The 18,668-nt window shown below is 37.5% G+C and overlaps 1 protein-coding gene and 3 pseudogenes across 1 annotated transcript; 1 reads left to right on the top strand and 3 right to left on the bottom strand.

Annotated features, from left to right (window-relative positions):
* The first annotated feature begins 134 nt into the window (after positions 1–134).
* LOC120166593 lies at positions 135–1,879 on the top strand (annotated as a pseudogene).
* A 354-nt stretch (positions 1,880–2,233) lies between these two features.
* Positions 2,234–18,339, bottom strand: LOC120166595. The gene is made up of 2 exons (XM_039175827.1): positions 18,333–18,339; positions 2,234–2,721 (listed from the first exon to the last, which is right to left on the bottom strand). Exon 2 carries the CDS (start codon positions 2,696–2,698, stop codon positions 2,327–2,329), a length of 372 nt encoding a protein of 123 aa, XP_039031758.1. The 5' UTR covers positions 2,699–2,721; positions 18,333–18,339; the 3' UTR covers positions 2,234–2,326.
* Positions 3,065–7,406, bottom strand: LOC120166592 (annotated as a pseudogene).
* Positions 8,045–11,708, bottom strand: LOC120166590 (annotated as a pseudogene).
* Positions 18,340–18,668: the final 329 nt, after the last annotated feature.

The raw sequence follows: 18,668 nt of genomic DNA, 5'->3' as shown, positions 1-18,668 counted from the left end.
ATTGCTCATAAATTTTTTCGAATCAAATATCGAATATCTCATTTCGACTTGTTAAGAACTCAAGTCGAGTCCACTAAATCCAAATATTTATGGAGCCTTGATCGATTCGATATGCTTGCAGTATGTATGTCTCATTTACAGCCCTACTCAAGCCTAAAAATTCATGGCGGCTGCTCAAATCAGTAAAAAGCGAAAGGTATCGTTGCCTATACCGCCTTTGTTTCGTCGACCATTCCATTTTTTTCATCATATCTTTAACTAGTTTTAGTCTTTTGCTACTGCGTTCAGTTCGTTGCTGATGGAGTCTTCTTCGCTGAACTCAATGAGGTTTTGACCAGGGAATTGGCTGAGGATGGATACTCTTTAATTGAAGTAAGAGTTACTCCTATGCGCACCGAGATCATCATAAGAGCCACCCGCACCCAAAACGTGCTCGGTATATTTGTATAACAATCATGCATCCTCTACTGGGTTTAATTGATTTTTCGGTACAGGGTTTTAAGCTTTGGTAATTGAGGGTTATAGGTGAGAAAGGTAGGAGGATTAGAGAGCTTACCTCAGTAGTTCAGAAGCGATTCAAGTTCCCAGAAAACAGCGTCGAGCTTTATGCTGAGAAGGTTAACAACAGAGGCCTTTGTGCTATTGCTCAGGCTGAGTCTCTTCGCTACAAGCTACTCGGAGGTCTTGCCGTCCGTAGGTACATTCTCAAATTAGATTCGTCTTACAGATTTTAAGTTTGTTGCTATTGTTTGTTCGTTCTGTAATTGTTTTAATCGGGGAGTTTTAGTAACGCCATCTATAAATCAAATCGGTTCTTCACTGCCGATTTTTATGTCGGATGTGTTAAAAGTAAGTAGACAATATATTTCTTGTTTTCCTTTTTCCTGCTGAAATACAGTCGGTTTTCTTGCAGCAAACGATGGATTTGAAAATTTTGAATGATGAATTGTCCGTGCTTGTTTATATTCGAATTGAATGTTTCCATTGTCAATCAACACTTTTTGACTGTATGTTTTGTCATCTTTAAAGTAAATTGGTTAATTCTATACCGATCTTGTGTCGGAAGATGACAAAACTAGTCCAATCCACCATTTTCCTTTTAAAATTCAATGGTTTTCTTGCAGTAACATTTCGGAGTGTATATACATGTTCTTATTTTCATTATTTAGATTTTGGTGTAAACATTTGATTTCCATGTTGGATTTGATTTCATGCTCACAAAATTGGTACAATTCTTGTTTGTGCATTTAAGGTTGATATCCGGGATGGATCGTACAGGGCCTGGAATGGTGTGCTGAGATTTGTCATGGAGAGTGGTGCCAAGGGATGCGAGGTTTATATAATTTTTTTTCTTTATTTGATTTCTTTTAAAAATTTGTAATTCTTGCTTCGTTTTGCAATAGATTATTGTTAGTGGAAAGCTTAAGAGCACAGCGAGCCAAATCTATGAAATTCAAGGATGGGTACATGATCTCTTCCGGCCATCCAGTCAATGAATATATCGACTCTGCTGTCAGACATGTTCTTTTGAGACAGGTTTGCAATAGATTTGTTTAGTCTTCACTCTGCTATTACCTATTTGATCTTCATTTTTCATCAAGTTACTAATCAACAAATCGCTTTCTTAGCACAGGGTGTCCTTGGTATCAAGGTCAAGATCATGCTTGACTGGGATCCCAAGGGCAAGCAGGGTCCTACAACTCCCTTGCCCGATCTTGTCACAATCCACCCGCCCAAGGAGGATGAAGTTTTTATCAGGAAGGAAGATCCCGAGCAAACTGATATTGAGTTCCAGTGATGGCCTAAATCTCCGAGGATTACGTTCTGATTGTCACCTGTTTGAGTTTTTGACTATGCTAGTTTCTTAGTGTTTTTAGCTGAAATTTGGGCCCAAAGACATGTTCGGGTTGTGGTTTTCGGTACTTTCTTATTATGTTATACTAAGGTTATCAGTTTTATTCATGTACTTTTTTAGATTGACAATATTGTTTTTGATTCTGCCAGTATTTTAGCAGTGATGACAGATATCTTGTACTTTTTATTCAAAGGCGAACTTCATGGGGAAAATATATCTTGGATTGATCGGCAAAGAAATTTTATGTTGAAATATGAATGGAAAAAGAACACTTTTTTGCCCATATCTGTTTATTCTTGAAAAAAATCAATGGAGTTAATGTTGACAAAGGGGCTAATATGCTAAAAGAAAATACCTTAATACGATTGGCTCCGGTGTTTGTCTGGAAATTTGCAGAAATCACAGGGTCTCAGCCGAAAACAGAGTACATTACTGGATGCATGATATGAGCTTATTTTGGAGTAAAATGGTTCAGGTCCGCTTGACGGGGTCGAAGTTGGAAACACCAACCACAGCTCCAATAATGGCAACAACCACAACACCACCAGCCGCGATGCTAAGCAGGAAGTTCTTGAGAGAAGGGGTAACTCCGTCAGCAGCTTGAGCGACCTCAGGGATCACCATGGATGCCGCAATTGCAGCTGCTGTCAACCCACTGATTGCCTTATCCTTGAGAGCAGCAGCAGCCTTCACTTGAAGCCTTCCACTGGATCTTGCTGCGTTTGCCACTGCCCCTGATGGCTTGATTGACAATGGCCTAAAGAAAGAATCGGAGCCAAGGCCCTTGTCTTGGGTAGCAGGAGCTAAAGGCAGAGCCATTGAAACAGCTGAAGTGGAAGCCATTGCTTTTATTTCTTCAATGCTCTCTCCGAGTCTAGAAACCTTCCCTGCTGTGGGTTTTTGGTATGAAGGAAAATGGAGGGAGGGGAATGATTTGAGATATGGGGTGGCCTTGCCTTGCCACGTCAGCGTTATCTCTATCCTACGTGGCGACTTCTAAAGCTGTAATTGATGGATACGATTATCTTCTTATTGGTCCAACTTCTTGTGTGTACGGCATTGGCCTGATGGGAAAAAGTTGTTTATTCAAATTTAATTTACTTTAGAAAGGTCTTTTTGTTATTTAACTATTAATATACATTCCGGCAGTTTGTGTCGGTCTTTTGACTCTGGAAGAATAGCCTGATATTATTTAACCAGTAATTTACTTCAAAGAAGAAACGAGAAAACATCTTCTTTCATTGATATTGACTTTTTTTTACCACCACCCAGATACACAGTTGATGCTGTTTATGCTCAGCCATCAGTTTTTAAGAAACTAATAAGGATAATATTGATATTAATATAAAATCCCACCATGACATTTCTAATTAAGCTACCATGAAGCTGGGAAAACTTAGCTGCTCAAATAAGAACACAGGTACCAGTAGGCAAAAACACCTGGCTTACATCACCGTAGAAGGGATTCTACATAATACGGCATCAGAAATGTGAAAAGTACTCCCCGCCCAACCCCCCCCCCCACAACAATTTTTAATAGCACCATAAGAACGCCATAACCTGCTTTATAAGTATTGTTCATGGATCCTGGCTCGGTTCTCTTCCCACCACAGTCTAGCATGCATCTCCCCAAATCTTTCTCGGCTGCATCATGCAATCATATAAAGTGATTGAAAAGAAAAGAAAAAACAAATTACATTTCCTCAGTTAAAAAAGGGGTTCATGGTAGATTTGGGTCCGCATGGGATGGAGTAAAATTATTAGTGAAAGCAGAATAAGTGAACCAGTAATGATGTGTCAAAAAAACAAAGATTTCCAGCTAAGAAATCTATTTCTGACCATATGTAATTCATGTCATATCGTAGTTGTTTTTCTAAGGTGGACATTAATCATACAATTGACCTGTGCTGGACCCATCAGCTTAACAATGGAATCATATCCACGGAAAAAGATGGCTTTTTGGAGCACTTCTAATGAGTCATCAATGTTTAACTGTTTTAAACTCTACCAAACTGCCCTCTCTGATGACTTTTCGTACTAGAATTAGCCTTGATAGATAGCGTATCTAGTATTTACTGCCTGATTATTTGATGGTAACAATATCTAAAGCAGAGTGAATGAATCTATAAAGCCTGTTGGTCATTGGGGAGAGTGCAAGTTACATCACATTCAACCCTATCATAGTCCGTAATATGCAAGAAAAGCCATCCGATAAAAAAAATCATCGTTTGGGAGAGACATCAAAGCCAATGTGAGTAAGGTAATAGTTTAAACACAAAAGTTATTGGCGCTTGGCAGCCATACCTGAATCGAACTCGCCTGAGCTCCCTTTTGCCCCCTGGCAAGGCTTTGATAGTAATGTAAACCCCTGGCTCATCTTGTTCAACCCATTCAGTCTCAAGATCACTGGCATTGCTGATGGACAGCTCCCCGGAGCGGTCGGCCTCTCTTGATGAGCTACTCCTGATAGAGGCATCCATAGATGATATCTCCGTCTTCGCAGCACTAATACTTGAAACTTTTGGAGTTGAGGCAACACCAGAGTCGCTATAATTCCGAGCCGGCACCGGATGTTGGTCAAGTGAATCTGAGGATGAGTAGCCCACGCTCAACCCTGTTGGACGATATAAGTTACGAGGTAATCGTTCTCTACTCAATGGCGGTGTTACAGGGCTTGCTTCTGCCGATTCCATTTTCGCGCTCTGTAAGGAATCAAAAGAATGATGTTATGAACATTGAAAAATATATATAAACTTCGATTCAATTCGCACTATCTTAAGAAGGCAACAGCCTAAGAACTTGCCTCATCTTCGGATATCGGAGGTGTTGGTAGCGCAAATGCATTTCGGTTTAACCTCTGGACATTGTAAAGTTCCTTGATCCTGTCATAGTTCTCAGACCACCATCTTTGAGCTTGCCATTTGTTAAACATTTCTCGACTGGTCAAAGAAAATAAACTACAATTCAGCACTCATGATGTTCATCGTATTAGCATATACCAGAAAGACAGTGATAGCAGACATGTATTAGGGTCGTCAAGCACATTTTGCGTAAAAAATTTATCCGAAACTAAAGGATTAAATTTGTGTACTTTTGAAGCCCATTTTCACAAAATTAAGATAACACTGTATACATGCTATATTACCTTTATTTTTTCCCCCACAACTACGACCAATTTCACTGCATTATTATGCTTTTCAATGTGAATGGAAAATTAATTACAATATAGGGCCACTAGATTTGCCTAATAACCCCTGCTTTGAATATAAGGAAAGGCAGCTACCAAACCTTAGGTGAGGGAATATTAAAATGTTTTAGGTATAATCATTGTGTTTAAAGTAGTACGAAAACTGATCTTCCAAAAAGCAAAAGCATCAGGAGTCTAAAACCAATGAAGAATTTTATCAACCATTAAACTGTTTATAGTCATACAAACATGAAAGTTGTAGCGACTAAGAAACCAACTGAAATAAAATTAGTTCTACAATAGATACAAATATTATCTTTAAAGAAAAATGGTCCAACATATTTAAAATGTATAGTTCTATCCCCACCCTGTTTGTCACTTTCCAGGGAAAACATTGGGGGGGGGGGAAATGAAGGTTGTAGTCTAGGTGTTAGGTAAAAGATGATCTTGGTGATTAGAAACATTTTGTCTTGCATGTAGGTTTTGGAGTGGCAAATGATGTGGGCAATTCCCCAGCTAATACTAGGCAAATATGACAAGAGATGGGTGTATGAGTGAACTGGGATTCTTTTGGTTTTAATGGGAAAGAAGAAAGAAAAGGAAGGGAGGCTTCCCCGACAAGACGACAAGGGTCAGTGAAAAAACTTGGCAATCCCAACACAACCAGTACTGTCTTGTCCCACCATCCACCCATTTGATGTGATAATTAAGCTCAATTTAAGCTCTACCTTTAAGACTTTTTATCGGATGATTCCTTTTCATTAGGCGTGAGTGAAGCCCCACTTGTAGTGTAGGCCACCCTCACTTAACTCAAAATTCTTCATTTTTTTTGCCGAGGTTGATAACCCAATGTTTGAATGCCAATTTTTATAATAAATCATTGGATTAACTTCAAATAATTTGATGTTTTTAATAATTATTTAAGAAGTTTAATATTTTTAGAAAATAAATAATTATTTAAATATAATTCAACAACACAATGAATTTTATGTTAAAGATGCAGAAAATTTAAAGGTAAAATCTTCCCTTTTACAAAAGAAATTCTATTTCGTTGTCTTTTTTTACTTTGACAAACTTTTATTTATTTAATTTAAGATATATATATTATCCCAAAAATATCAATTTAAATGCAACCGTAAGATTAAGAATCTAGCGCTTCAAAACAAATCAGAGCCTCGAAGAACTGAAATTCAGAGGAAAATCGAAGGCGCGCACCTGAAGCGTATCCGCTTGAGATCGTTGCCGCCACGAGGGAGCGAAACGAAGGTGATAAGAACTCCGGGCTCCACCTGAGCTACCCACTCTTTAGGTTCATTTTCTTCGACGAACACGATCGGTTCGGCACGGCGGCCGCTCAACGAGTTTGGCGTGGATTCTCCGCTCGAACTCGATATCCCTTTCAACCTCGCTTCCATCTCCTTCCCCCACGTCCGCGAACTCCTGTCCTACGGTACGACCACTTGGAACGATCTGAGTCCGCGTCAGAGCCACCGCCCGGTGGGTTCTTGAACCGGGTCTGCGCTGTGCAGGGGCTGCAGTGCTTGTACGCCCCTGACGCCTTCAGCGCCATGTCCTTCAACTAAAACGCCAAAAATGAAAACAACTCTCGTTAAACCTAAAAACAAAGCAAAGAACTCAAAAACCTGGACTCGATAAAACTGACAGTGACTTTACCTGAGATGTAAGAGATTTCATGGCTTGGTTTTGCTTACTGTTAGGATTATTGGACGAGTCGGCTTCCTCTGGCTGAGTCAGTGAGTCATCCCCAGATTGCTTGGAACGGGCTATGCACGTTAGCATTGTCTTTTACGAAAATCCTCAGGAAAATGAGAATAATTCTGCGGAAGAAATAAAAGAGGAAACATTCAAAAACAACATTCACATTTCTCAGAATTCGGAGTAAAATAAACTAGACATTAAATTTTAAAAAAAGTACAATAATTCGGGTTTACCGTACAGAGAAGCAAAATCTAGATTGCTGAGAAATCTGAGGATCAGTGGTTGGGTTGCGTTCTCTCTCTTTATGCAAGTTTGAGGGAACTCGAGTAACGAGACTCGGTCGGGTGATGAGCTCTTTACTTGGACGTTAGAATTAAAGTGATCAGAGATCTCTGCTTGACCCATTATAAAGCAATTATAAACAATAACAAAAGTAAATAAATTTAAAAGCAAAAGAGACCAAGATCACCTTTCAATCGCATCGGAGGCGAGTAGCTGTCTGTAGTTTGCTCTTTTTTTCTAGGATAAGGCAAAAGAGGAAGCAAAAGCAAATTGGTTTTGAGTGACGCCTCTCGATTCGCTATAATGGCATCGACATTGCGGTGCGACGTGATATTGGTTCATGTAATAGGACTGAAGGAGTGAAGAACAGAAGAGAGAGAGAGAGAGAGAGAGAGAGGGTATGGGTATTAATGTTTCCATTTTTATACTCTTGCTGGTGAATCTATTGGTGTCCGATCCTACTTTACGCTGTGCTTTTCTTTTTAGGCTTCCCCTTGGAGAAAATTGATGGGCTTAGTTCAATTCTTTGAAGCCCCAATAACATTTGATTCCATACATGAAAATGGACCACACACATATCGGCTGGGCTTAGCTTTAAGCTTTTCCTTCATTTCAACCTCTGAAGAGAGATCTTTTATGTTGTGTAGTTTTCTTACACACCATAACTACATTCATATTGGTCTACCTGACCATACTGTAAGTTAAATAAAGTTCAAAGGTCTGATTGAAAACAATGTCTGAAATCTAAATGCCTAACCCTGTGACAACTGACAAGGGTAACCTGTTATCAAACAGACCAACTGGATTCTCATTTGACCTCACATCCATTCACTCTCGAATTACGAGTTCTAAAAAGGAGAAATGGTGGAGCCAAAGATCAAGTGTGGTTGTACTACAGAAGACATTTGTATTGAGGAATAAATTACACCAAGCACTCTTGATCACCAAAAACATATTAATTTATAGACCCTAACGAAAAATGTCACTATACCATTGCTTTCGACTAGAATCTGCATGAATAAACACATTCCATATAAATACAAGGAAATCGCCACAGGCAGACCCTGTTTGATTTCGAGAAGATTTCAATGCATGTGCAACTCATTTTAACTTGATAGTTTCATTGGGGAATATAACATTAGGATTTCGGATATGCGGATTACGGGCTGCCAATTCTTTCCATTTAGCTCCAGTACCGTGAATACGAGACGAGATGCTCCACAGTGTGTCACCTGGCTGAACCTTTGTTGTGACGGGGTTGAAGATTTAGGAGCCTTGGACTTCAACAATGTATGTTTATTGCTCTTTCCCATTCCATTGGCAAGCAACCATCGAGAACCCGACTGTTGTTGGCTCTTGGTACCCCAAAGTTTCTTCTTGCCAGGCTCAGTCTTCAAGCCTGCAACATGGACTTCTGTGAATCTGAATTGAGGAATCCCTTCCTCATGGGAAGCATTTTCTTCTTTTATCCCGTCCTCTTTCACCAACTTGTTCATAGTAGACTCAGAGTCATCATCCTCTTGATTGTCATTCCTCAAAGCTGAAACTGTTCTGTATATCTTTGGCTTTGGTGGAATAAATACTCTCTCCACTTGAATGAGTGAAAGCATTGGTGCACCAACTGGCTCATAGTTTCTTATAGGATCGTGAAGTTGCACCATCAAGGCCACTGTAAAGTTATTCCCTAACAAACCACACTTTCTACCCCGCCTTTTATCTCCCTTGGACCCTCTGCGAATCAAATCCAAAGATGTAGCATGATGCGCAGTAAGGAGTTTAGAAGTTCGCTCGCTTATTTGATCTTCATCATCAATTTCACCAGAATCAAGTTTCATCCATTCGTCAAGGGTTAGTGATAAACCCATTAATCCATCAACATCATCACCGCTGTTTTTTGTGTTCGTCAATTGCAACCCACCGGTTCCATCCAGACCAAGGGACCCACTAATACCAAACCCCTTGCCTTTAAGGGATGAAATTTCCCCAATTGACTGTACACTGATGTTTGCAGGAGCATCCTGATCTGACATGCCAGATTGAATTCTCAAGCCTTCCATCGAGAGTGCTTCAATCTTATCCATTGCCAGTGGAGCAAGATCTTCAAGGGATACACAATCTGAACCCATCTCATTGACAGAGGTTGAGCTACATTTGTTTGAGCCGAGTAAAGGTGATATTCTATTAACTTTCTTTTGCCCACCGGTCATAACTTTCCCAACCTCAAATCCATTCGGCAACAAACATTGTCTGCACAGAAGAAGTAATAACATACAATATCAGTACGTCCTATGGTTTAACCAAAAAATGATTAAAGAACGAAATATGGAGCTACAAACCTCTCAGGTCCTTCCAAGGTAGGGGCAGTTTCCCATGCTACTTGTTCCATACTCTTACCAGTTATATCCTCCAAAGGCATCAATTTATTTGCCTGCATAGAGAGCTTTTCAATACCAACTGAGGCCAATTGCTGAAGTATATCCATTATACCAGAACCCATTTCGGCAGGTACAACAACTGGATTAGACACCTGCATGATCAGGTTCCCGCCATTTTTAGCATTGCTGAAAAGTGAGGAATTCATAGACCGCAAAAACCCTCCCTTCTTTGTCTGAAGAAATGGACCTAAACCTTCTCCAAGAGGAGGCAATTCAAGTGGTTCTTCAGGAGGCAAATGAACTGGACTCCCAAATCCACCGGAAGAGTCAGGTGGAGAATGCTGGAAAGCCTTCTCATTTAATCCCCACTCACGCATTAAAGCTTCTGTCTCCAGGTCTTCCAACACTTTAGCCCTTGTTTTGTTGCTCTCATTCCTTGCCATCTGATGCTCTTGCTCAAAGTCTTGAATAAAAAATGACAGATCATCGTTCAAGTTACCCCAACCAGATGTAGTTGAAGTGTCAAAGTCCTCTCCCTCAGCCATGTCAAAATCAAATAAGGAAAAACCACTGGCTAGTGCATCTTCCTCAAATTGCCTGAGTAGTCGCTCCCGAGGCGACTCTGGTTCAATCTCGGAGCTCAAGCTGACTGGACTATGATCAAGACCCAGCATATTCAAGAACCTACTTTCCACAGATTCAGCAACTTTGTCCAAGTCAAGTGACTTTACTTTTCTATTGGTTCTATAATTAGCTTTATTCTCCATGTATTCTTCAAGGTCTTCAGGATCAGGAGAATCTAATGCCGTCTCCAAATTTGTAATGCCATCTAAAGCTATCTCCAATTCTCTCATCAATGATTCTTTTGGGCACTGGTAATCCTCTTTGCGATTCCAATCTTGCACCAGAAGCACATCACTTTGATTACTACTACTCGCCCCACTTGAGGGACGAGGATGAGAGCATTCTTCATAATTTACTCCTGTGTCAGGATTAGTTTCAACAACTTGAGCAGTTTTTACTGTTGATATATCCTGTTCATCAGAAAATAATTCTATCCCTTGTTCCACAACAGAGAAGCCATTATCTTCAGCTTCTTTTTCAATATTCTCCGTACTTGATTCGAATCCAAAACAAGATGGAGGTTTAGAAGCACCTGAAGCATCTGACTTGTCATCATCAAATTTCTGATTTAACCTTTTTGTATCAAGCTCTGACTTTGACACTGGAAAAACCTCATGAAGATCTTTTATCTCCTCCACAAGATGAGATGAGCCAAAAGAGTCGAGGTTAACGAAACTCGGAAGACTCTCAACCCGTCTCATTGTGCCCTTCTGATCACCGTGACCAAATCTAGTAATTGCTTTTCCCGTACTCAGATTATTTTGTTTCACCTGATTATCTCCAAGTGGCACAAGACTATCCCCAATGACAGCATATCCAAGACTAACATTCATTGAAGCACCCTTGGCCTTACCTGATAACTTAAAACTTGTTGTCCACTTCCCCGAGCTCTTCTCTTCCTCCAATTCCTCCAATGTAACCGGAAGCACTCGTGTAAGATCAAGTCGATGCTTCCCCAAATCAAGGTCTGGTGTCCCAAACATAGAAGCATAGAGCAAGAAATGCTTGGCCTCATTGAATGATGAGGTCCACTTTTACTACCATATACTGAGCATGTATGTGTCAGCTTCTCTTCAACTTCAGCAGTTCCATAAAAAACTTTAGCAGGATGAGTCATTAGCCCCCCGTCCCTCCTCTTCCAATGCACACATAGACTAAGATCATTAAAACTGACCGGCAAACCTTCAATGGAGTGTACATGAAGTGAGAAACAACAAACAAACCTACGGTTTCGAACATTTGAGATTGCCTTCAATGGCTTCCAGTTCCAAATGGATTTCTTGTCTTTACGTGATAGGTCCCCGTTACTATTCTTAAGCTTTGATTTTGGTAGGGGCAAGTGGGTTTTCCCAGCTGGTTTGGACCATGTATTCACAACAGAAAATGAATTCCATGGAGGATCCTTGTCCAAATACAAAGCTTTGCTAATAGCTTCAATTTCATTCAACAACTTCCTATTTCCTGAATCTTCACCGTTCTTCTTCCTAGTTTCAACTTTGGGCAACATCATCTATTTTATATAAAATGAAAAAAAACAGATTAAGCAAATAGATCAAGTAAATATAACAAAAGCATAGAATGAATAAATGACTCCAGTAAAAATCAAGAACTTGGAATTCAATCGAATTACCAAATTGAGCTTTCCAGCGACCAAAATTCGCCGATCAGAAGCCCTGTTTTAGCTGGAGACTCTCTTTGGCTTTTGCCTGTCCAATATTTCAAAAATAACACATATATGAATTCAGTGGAAATTCATAAAGGGGAAAAAGAAAACAAAATCTAGTAGCCGAAATGGAATCAGGTGGAGATGTCCAAATCTTGCAAACAAGAGAGTTGGGAATTATGAAAACACACACACAAACAAACCAACAAGAAATCCTACACGAAGTGAGTTATAGTGGCTGACAGTATTCAGGCGCGTTTGCCTCGGCGGGTCGCTTAGTGTCCGTCTCCTTTCGTCTCTGATTTGCCGCTGTCTTTTTCTCAGTCCAACATTTCAAATCGAGCTACAAAGTTTCGTAGTTATATACTTACTTGGAGGGTAAAATAAACGTCTAGATAACTCAATTATTGATAATATTATATATGTCATTGAGTTTCAAAAAGTCACAGATGAGTCATTGTACTAATCGATTATCACAATCACGTCATCCTACCATTAAAAATGAAACGAAAGTTAATTTCTTATTGCAATCAAGTCACTCATTTTATTAATTGTTACAATTAATTCATTCAATTGCAACTAAAAAATTAACATTTGTTACACATTTAACGACATGTGATCGATTTATAATAATATAATTAATCGAGTGCTCCATTTATAATCTTACTAATATTTGAGTGACATGTGATATATTTTACCCTCAAATTCTTTCATTCATGGTATTTACCGCTGTCGGGACTTATCTTTGTCCGAAATATTTTTCATGGTTGTAGGTTTTCCATTTTTTTCATACTTACCCCCTCTGGCAATTGGTACAGAATCATACGTTTTATTTAAGGCTTAAATGCATATTTTCCTCTAAACCATACATTTTTTTTAGTTGCCCCTAAAAGTATTTTCATGTCATTTCATGTTATCTTTTAATTTTTATTTTCTTTATCTAAATAAAGAAATCAAATAATGAAATAAAATAGGTAAATTATCAAAATCGCCCCTCCCTCTCTTCTCCATAATACCACCCCTTTTCCCTAACCCAACACCTCTCCTCCCGCCCCCTCTCTTTCCTCTCTTCCCATTGTTCCTCTTGCTTCTCCCCTTTCTCTTCCCCCTCTCATCCCTCCCACGCCCATCTTTACTGCTCCGCCAGCTCCTCCTCCTCCACTCAGCCATCGCTTCTTCCTCCGCTGAATCGCTCCTCTCTCCCTCTCCCCTCTCCTCCGAACTCTGCGCCGCTCTCCGCCTCCACTTTTCCCTCCCCTCTCCTCCGAATTCGCCACCCAAATCCGCCAGGGAGCAATTGCTATGGACGCCGCTAGGAAATCACGAAACGGGGAGGAAGTTTGTGTTTCATACACTGATTTTCTTCAACTGAAGGCAATGAGGCAATGGGTTCAATTTGAGGAGCATTAAGAGAATCAAGAAAGGGGAGCTGTCTTTCATGGTAAATATAATGACTTTAGGGTTAAATTTGAACCCAGTGCTAGTAGTGAAGAAGCAAGCAAAGCGTTCTTCATGTTTCTGGAATCAATGTTATTCGCTGCTGCTTTTTGATGTTTTTGGTTCTAGGTGATTTCTAAGTTCATGGCTTTGATGTATAGCTATCTGTTTGAACTTTGAATTGTTAGGGTGTATTATTTGCAATAAATCCAATGCTTAAAAATAAATTGTTTAAAATTTTCTCGCTTCCTAGTGTAAAATTTACCATTGTTAGGGTCGACACCATTTTAATGTTTGCTTTGATTCTTTTGTTACTTGTGTCTTTGTCTCTGGAAGGGTGATTTTGAAGTACATAAGCTACCTTTTACACTTAATTGCTCCTTCCTGGTATAAAGTTCTGAGTTTTATTTGTACTTGTTCAATTATTTGGTACGAAGATTCGACCTTCGGATCTGTTTATGGCTTCATCGATCATGCCCCAGTTTAATTTGTAGTGCTTAGAAATGAAAGAGAAGAAATTAAAGAAGCTGGATTAGGGAAAGGGGGTTATTAATTTACAGGGGAATTGAGGTTGGGGAAGGAGGGTGGTGTTGATGGGGGAGATGAAGAGGGGCAATTTTGGTAATTAACTTATTTTACTTTATTATTTTCTTTTTTATTTGTTTAAATAAAGAAAAAAAATTGAGAGGTGATGTGGCGTGTTATGATTGATCATTAAATTTTATTTTTAACGGTGTTAATTATTTGAGGCAAACGGTTTAATGATTTTTATTTAAGGGTATAAAACGGTATGAAAAATACTTTGAGAGTCAACTCGGTATAGTTAAGGGGAAATATGCATTTAAGCGTTTATTTAAATAAAATGATTAAATAAGTACCTAAATTTTATCTAAAAAATGATTTGATGCCTAAAGAATTTATTGTTTAAATTTTTTTTGTTAACGTTTTCTTAATTATACTTTTAGGTGTTCACTGTTATATTTTTATTTTTATATTTATAATAATAAAAATATTTTTTAATGAAAAAGAAATAACTTAATTTATTTACAAAAAAACTCAAAATTTTAATAAAATTATAAAAAATTCAAAAAACTAAAATATATCATTTCAACTCGTTACCATTATGGAACACCGGAGGAGCACTGATGGAGCGACGACGAGAATGAGTTTTGATCGAAATTGGATGGTAGTTCGAATGGTGGTGACGACGTGGCATATGAACGTCGGGATTCGTTGGTATCGACGAAAAAAAGCGACGTGACTTAAAATCTAACGAAACTTCAAACGTTTCTCCACGACAAACGGTAACAGCTTACGACAAAAGGCCAACAGGAGTTTGATCGAGAGTCAACACAAATGCTAACAACAGTGACGGTGACAGTCACGGCTGGTCGACTGGCGACCATGGATGGGGAAGTGGGAAGGGAAAAAGAGGGAAAGAAAAGGGGGTGTGCTACTGCGTGGGGATTTGGGGTTTTTAATAATAATAATATTTTATTTTAAAATTTTTTAAAATATATTCTCAAAATTATTAGAGCTCGACATATGTCATTTAACAGTAAAAGTTAACGGCTATTACGGTCTAGACACCTAAAAATACTATGATGAAATGTTAGACACTTAATTTTAGTGAAAAAAATATTTAGACACTAAAACATTTTTCGAGACAATTAATCCACTTATTTTTGTACTAGTACTAAATAAAATGATTGTATATTCAAAATTTAATATTGAGATAACAAAATTGTATCAGATATTTGAGTAAGATGTTATAATGTTTGTATACAGAGTTAGCGGAATAAGATCATAAAATTTCAATTTGAGGTATTAGGTATGGTAGAAGGACGTAAAGAGAACAAAGAAGTTGAGGTAGAAGCATAATTTATGGAAAATGCAAGGCTTTGACCCATAAATATATATAAAAATAAGTACTTACACAGTTGGAAATTTGACTTTCGTGGTGGCTAAGTCTTATTTGTCTCATTGACAATATGCAGTTGCGTCGCGGCATAAGTTCCTTACTCCACATGATTAAGCAAGATGTGGCTTCCTTTTGCGCCACTCCGAAGAGTCAAACACCCACGAATTAAAATAGGGTAAACTATGCATTTAATACTTAAACAATAGGTTTTGACCCGTTTTAGTACTTAAATTTTTAATTTTTTTAAAACCATAAATACGTTTAATTTTCATTCCATTTTAGTATCCGGCATTAAAAATTTAACGCGTTTAGTACCTAAACTATCAATTTTAGTCCATTTTAGTACCTAAACTTACAATTTTTTCATAATTTAACTTTAAATTTTGAACGAGATACTAAAATGAAACAAAAACTGAAATTTTTAATGGTGGGGTATTAAAATGAAATAAAACTAAACTTTAGGTATGAATGTGAAAAAAAAAATTTAAGTACTAAAATATACCAAAACTAATAGTTTAATACTAAATGCTTAAATTACCCATTAAAATATTATATAAATTCTTGGTTTTTTCATGTCATAATTTTTTATTATTATTAAACTAAGGAGATTATAAAATAATATTTGTTCTAAATACTCTCAATCATTTGATAATTAACACTTAATCATCCTGCTGTAGTTGCTGGTATTCGATTTCTTAACCTCTAAAAACAAAAACGATTTTAAACTCTCGAAATAATTGAACCACATCCTTTGAAGTTAAATTGAAAAACAAAGAACATAGATTTTTGAATTCCCCTCCATTAGGGATGGCAAACGGGCGGGTCGGATGCGGATACCCCCTCCCCCATCTCCATACCCACCTAATATTTTTCAATCTACCACCCGCCCATCACCCATGATGGGTACAAATTTTCAAATCCACACCCGCCCACACGGGTACATTTTCAAATCCATCCCCACACCCACTACCCACTAGCGACATACCCATCTAGACCCGCCTGACAGCAAACTAATGGGATGTTGGAGTTGGTTCCCAGACAGTTCGTGATGGGGTAGCAGCGCATGCTTCAATATGTCAGAGGAGTGGCTCTACAAATGTTATGGAGACATATTGTAGGGAGCATGTAGTCACAGAGTTGGATTGTTGTGTTGCTTTCGATGTTAATGCTCATAGTGCATCTAATATGGGTTTTGAGGGGCTAAAGAACATGGAAACTACTGCTTTTGATGTTAATGCTTATAATACGGTTAATTTGTGTTTGGATGGGCAGCATGGGATAAAGAACATGGAAAGTGGCGTGGTTAGTGGGATTATGGGTTTAATCAAAGAGCCGAATATTTCCCTAATTAAAGACCAGATATCTTTAATATTTGGTTAAATTATATGTTATATATTATACAATATTAAAATTTATAAAATTAGTCTCCAAAATTACACCTAAATTGATAATGATCCAAAATTTAATAGATATTTAACTGGACGGGCAGATGTGGGGCGGATGCGGGGCGGGTAATGTCTCAAACCCATTACCCGCCCACCACCCACGACGGGTACCACTTTAAAAATCCACACCCACCCACTACCCGCTAAAATTATACCCATCCCCGCTCCAATTGAAACGGATGCGATGCAGAATCCACGAAACTGTACCCGTTTACCATCCCTACCCTCCATACAAGCGTTTTCCCGCATTACCCGAACTCAAGAATCACGTGCCCAAAACTTCAATTTATTCCCCCAAAATATTTTTATGTTTTCTCAATTTAATGTTTATTGTTTTTTATTCAATAGTATATATTAAATTATATACATTTACTAATTTTATTTTAAAAAATCACGTATGTAAAAAATATTAATCAAAACATTGCAAGCGACACTTTTGATAAAAATATATTTAATTTTAATGAAAAATGATAAATGACATGTCAAGTTTTAGATTTTTTTCATTAAATTTTTTTTTGTTTCGGCATATGTATCCTATAACGTACTTTAATTAACATTTTAATAAACATTATTTCTTGAGATAAAATAGAAAAAATTTATAGACTTTGTGAAGTAATATTAATAAAAAAATAGTTAATATGAAATTGAGAAAATAGATAAAGTTTAGAGGACAAAAAGTGCATTAAATCTTTTTTTAAGATAACTTCAAAGCTTTTCTTTATAAAGAAAAATAAACTTCATGTTACACGTTTGAAGGCTAAAAGGCAATTTCAAAACTTTATTTATCTCCCAATGCTTGTATTCATACAATTGAAAGTTTGAAACTGTAATAAAAGATATATTCGAGTATCAATCTGTTGGATTTGAAAAAATAACTTATTTTATTTAAATTTTTTATTTTGTTATATTTATATATTATTTTCTAATTATATTTAAATAAAGATCTAATCAAATACAAAAAACAATCCACATGCAATGCAGATGTAAACAGTAGCTATATGATTTTGAAAATTCAAATGCGATATGATAGTTGAGAATAATGAGCCGACAAATGGTGACCTATGAAATGCAACTGTTATATTTTTATCTATTTATTAAGTTAAATGTGATTATAAAATAGTGTATGTTTTAAATATTTTCGATCACTTGATATGAATGCTCAATCATTATGCTATAGTCGTTGGTGTTCGAACTCGTAACCTCACAAAACAACAACAACAATTCATTTAATTACTAAGATAAGTTGGTTCATGTACCTATTGTACTTGGTCACACTCAAAAAAGGAAAACCCAAAAACTTAACACATAATTGAAAAAAATAAAGTACATTATTTTTCATTTAACTAAGATCAATTAGGGGGACAAAAACTAGCCTTGGTTGAAAACTCGAGAAATGATCAGAACACTCGAGCCACTTTAGTAAATGATTCTAGTATCGAGAAATAGAATCAATTCGGATATCCTTAGGTAGTGCGGGAGGCACTTTAAATTGATTAACTAGGGTCTAGGCTTGACACTCGCGAAGGGTGGGTTAGCGAAGGTGTTGTGTCCGATGTAGAGATTTCGGGCTTCGTCTTTGGTAGACTAGAGTGGTGCGTGAACTCTGAGATGCAAAACTCTCAATTGCACCATGATGCCAACCATAGAGTAGAGAACTCACTATTGCATTATACTTGATAGTTTGAGCATTTACTAAACACTTATAGTATGAGTTAATTGTTAGTGTGGCACTAAACTAGTAAGCTCAACGTTTGGAATTTGTTTCCTTACGCACGTTAGTACGAGGAGCATTTGAGGAGCCTTTTGAACAGCCAATATCCATACGGAGTGGAGCAGAGTACGTCTCGAAATATCTTTTTTGGATGGCATATATTATTTGTAGACCCTAATAATATATTCGAGTCATAACTTTATTTTTAAAAGTTGAGTTTTATATTTTGATATACGTGTACTTTTGGGAGCTTCCCGATTTAAGTTTATTGTATATATATTTATGGTTGATTTATTTGTCTTAATTGGTTCGTTTAAAATCATGATTTAAATGAGTAATTAAAAGAAAATTTTTAGGTTAATAATTCTAATGGTTCCGTGTGACATTCTAAATGGTCGTTTGTCCTACTAGTTTACAGTGTTACACCACCTCTACATGAGAACGAGAAA

Source organism: Hibiscus syriacus, unplaced genomic scaffold, assembly GCF_006381635.1.
Source record: "Hibiscus syriacus cultivar Baekdansim isolate YM2019G1 unplaced genomic scaffold, ASM638163v2 tig00111640_pilon, whole genome shotgun sequence".
Taxonomy (NCBI): Eukaryota; Viridiplantae; Streptophyta; class Magnoliopsida; order Malvales; family Malvaceae; genus Hibiscus; species Hibiscus syriacus.
This window is presented reverse-complemented; position numbering and strand designations above follow the sequence as displayed.

Bases quoted from the DNA above. Each gene is read 5' to 3' on its own strand.
- LOC120166595 (XM_039175827.1), bottom strand. From the start codon at position 2,698: ATGGCTTCCACTTCAGCTGTTTCAATGGCTCTGCCTTTAGCTCCTGCT.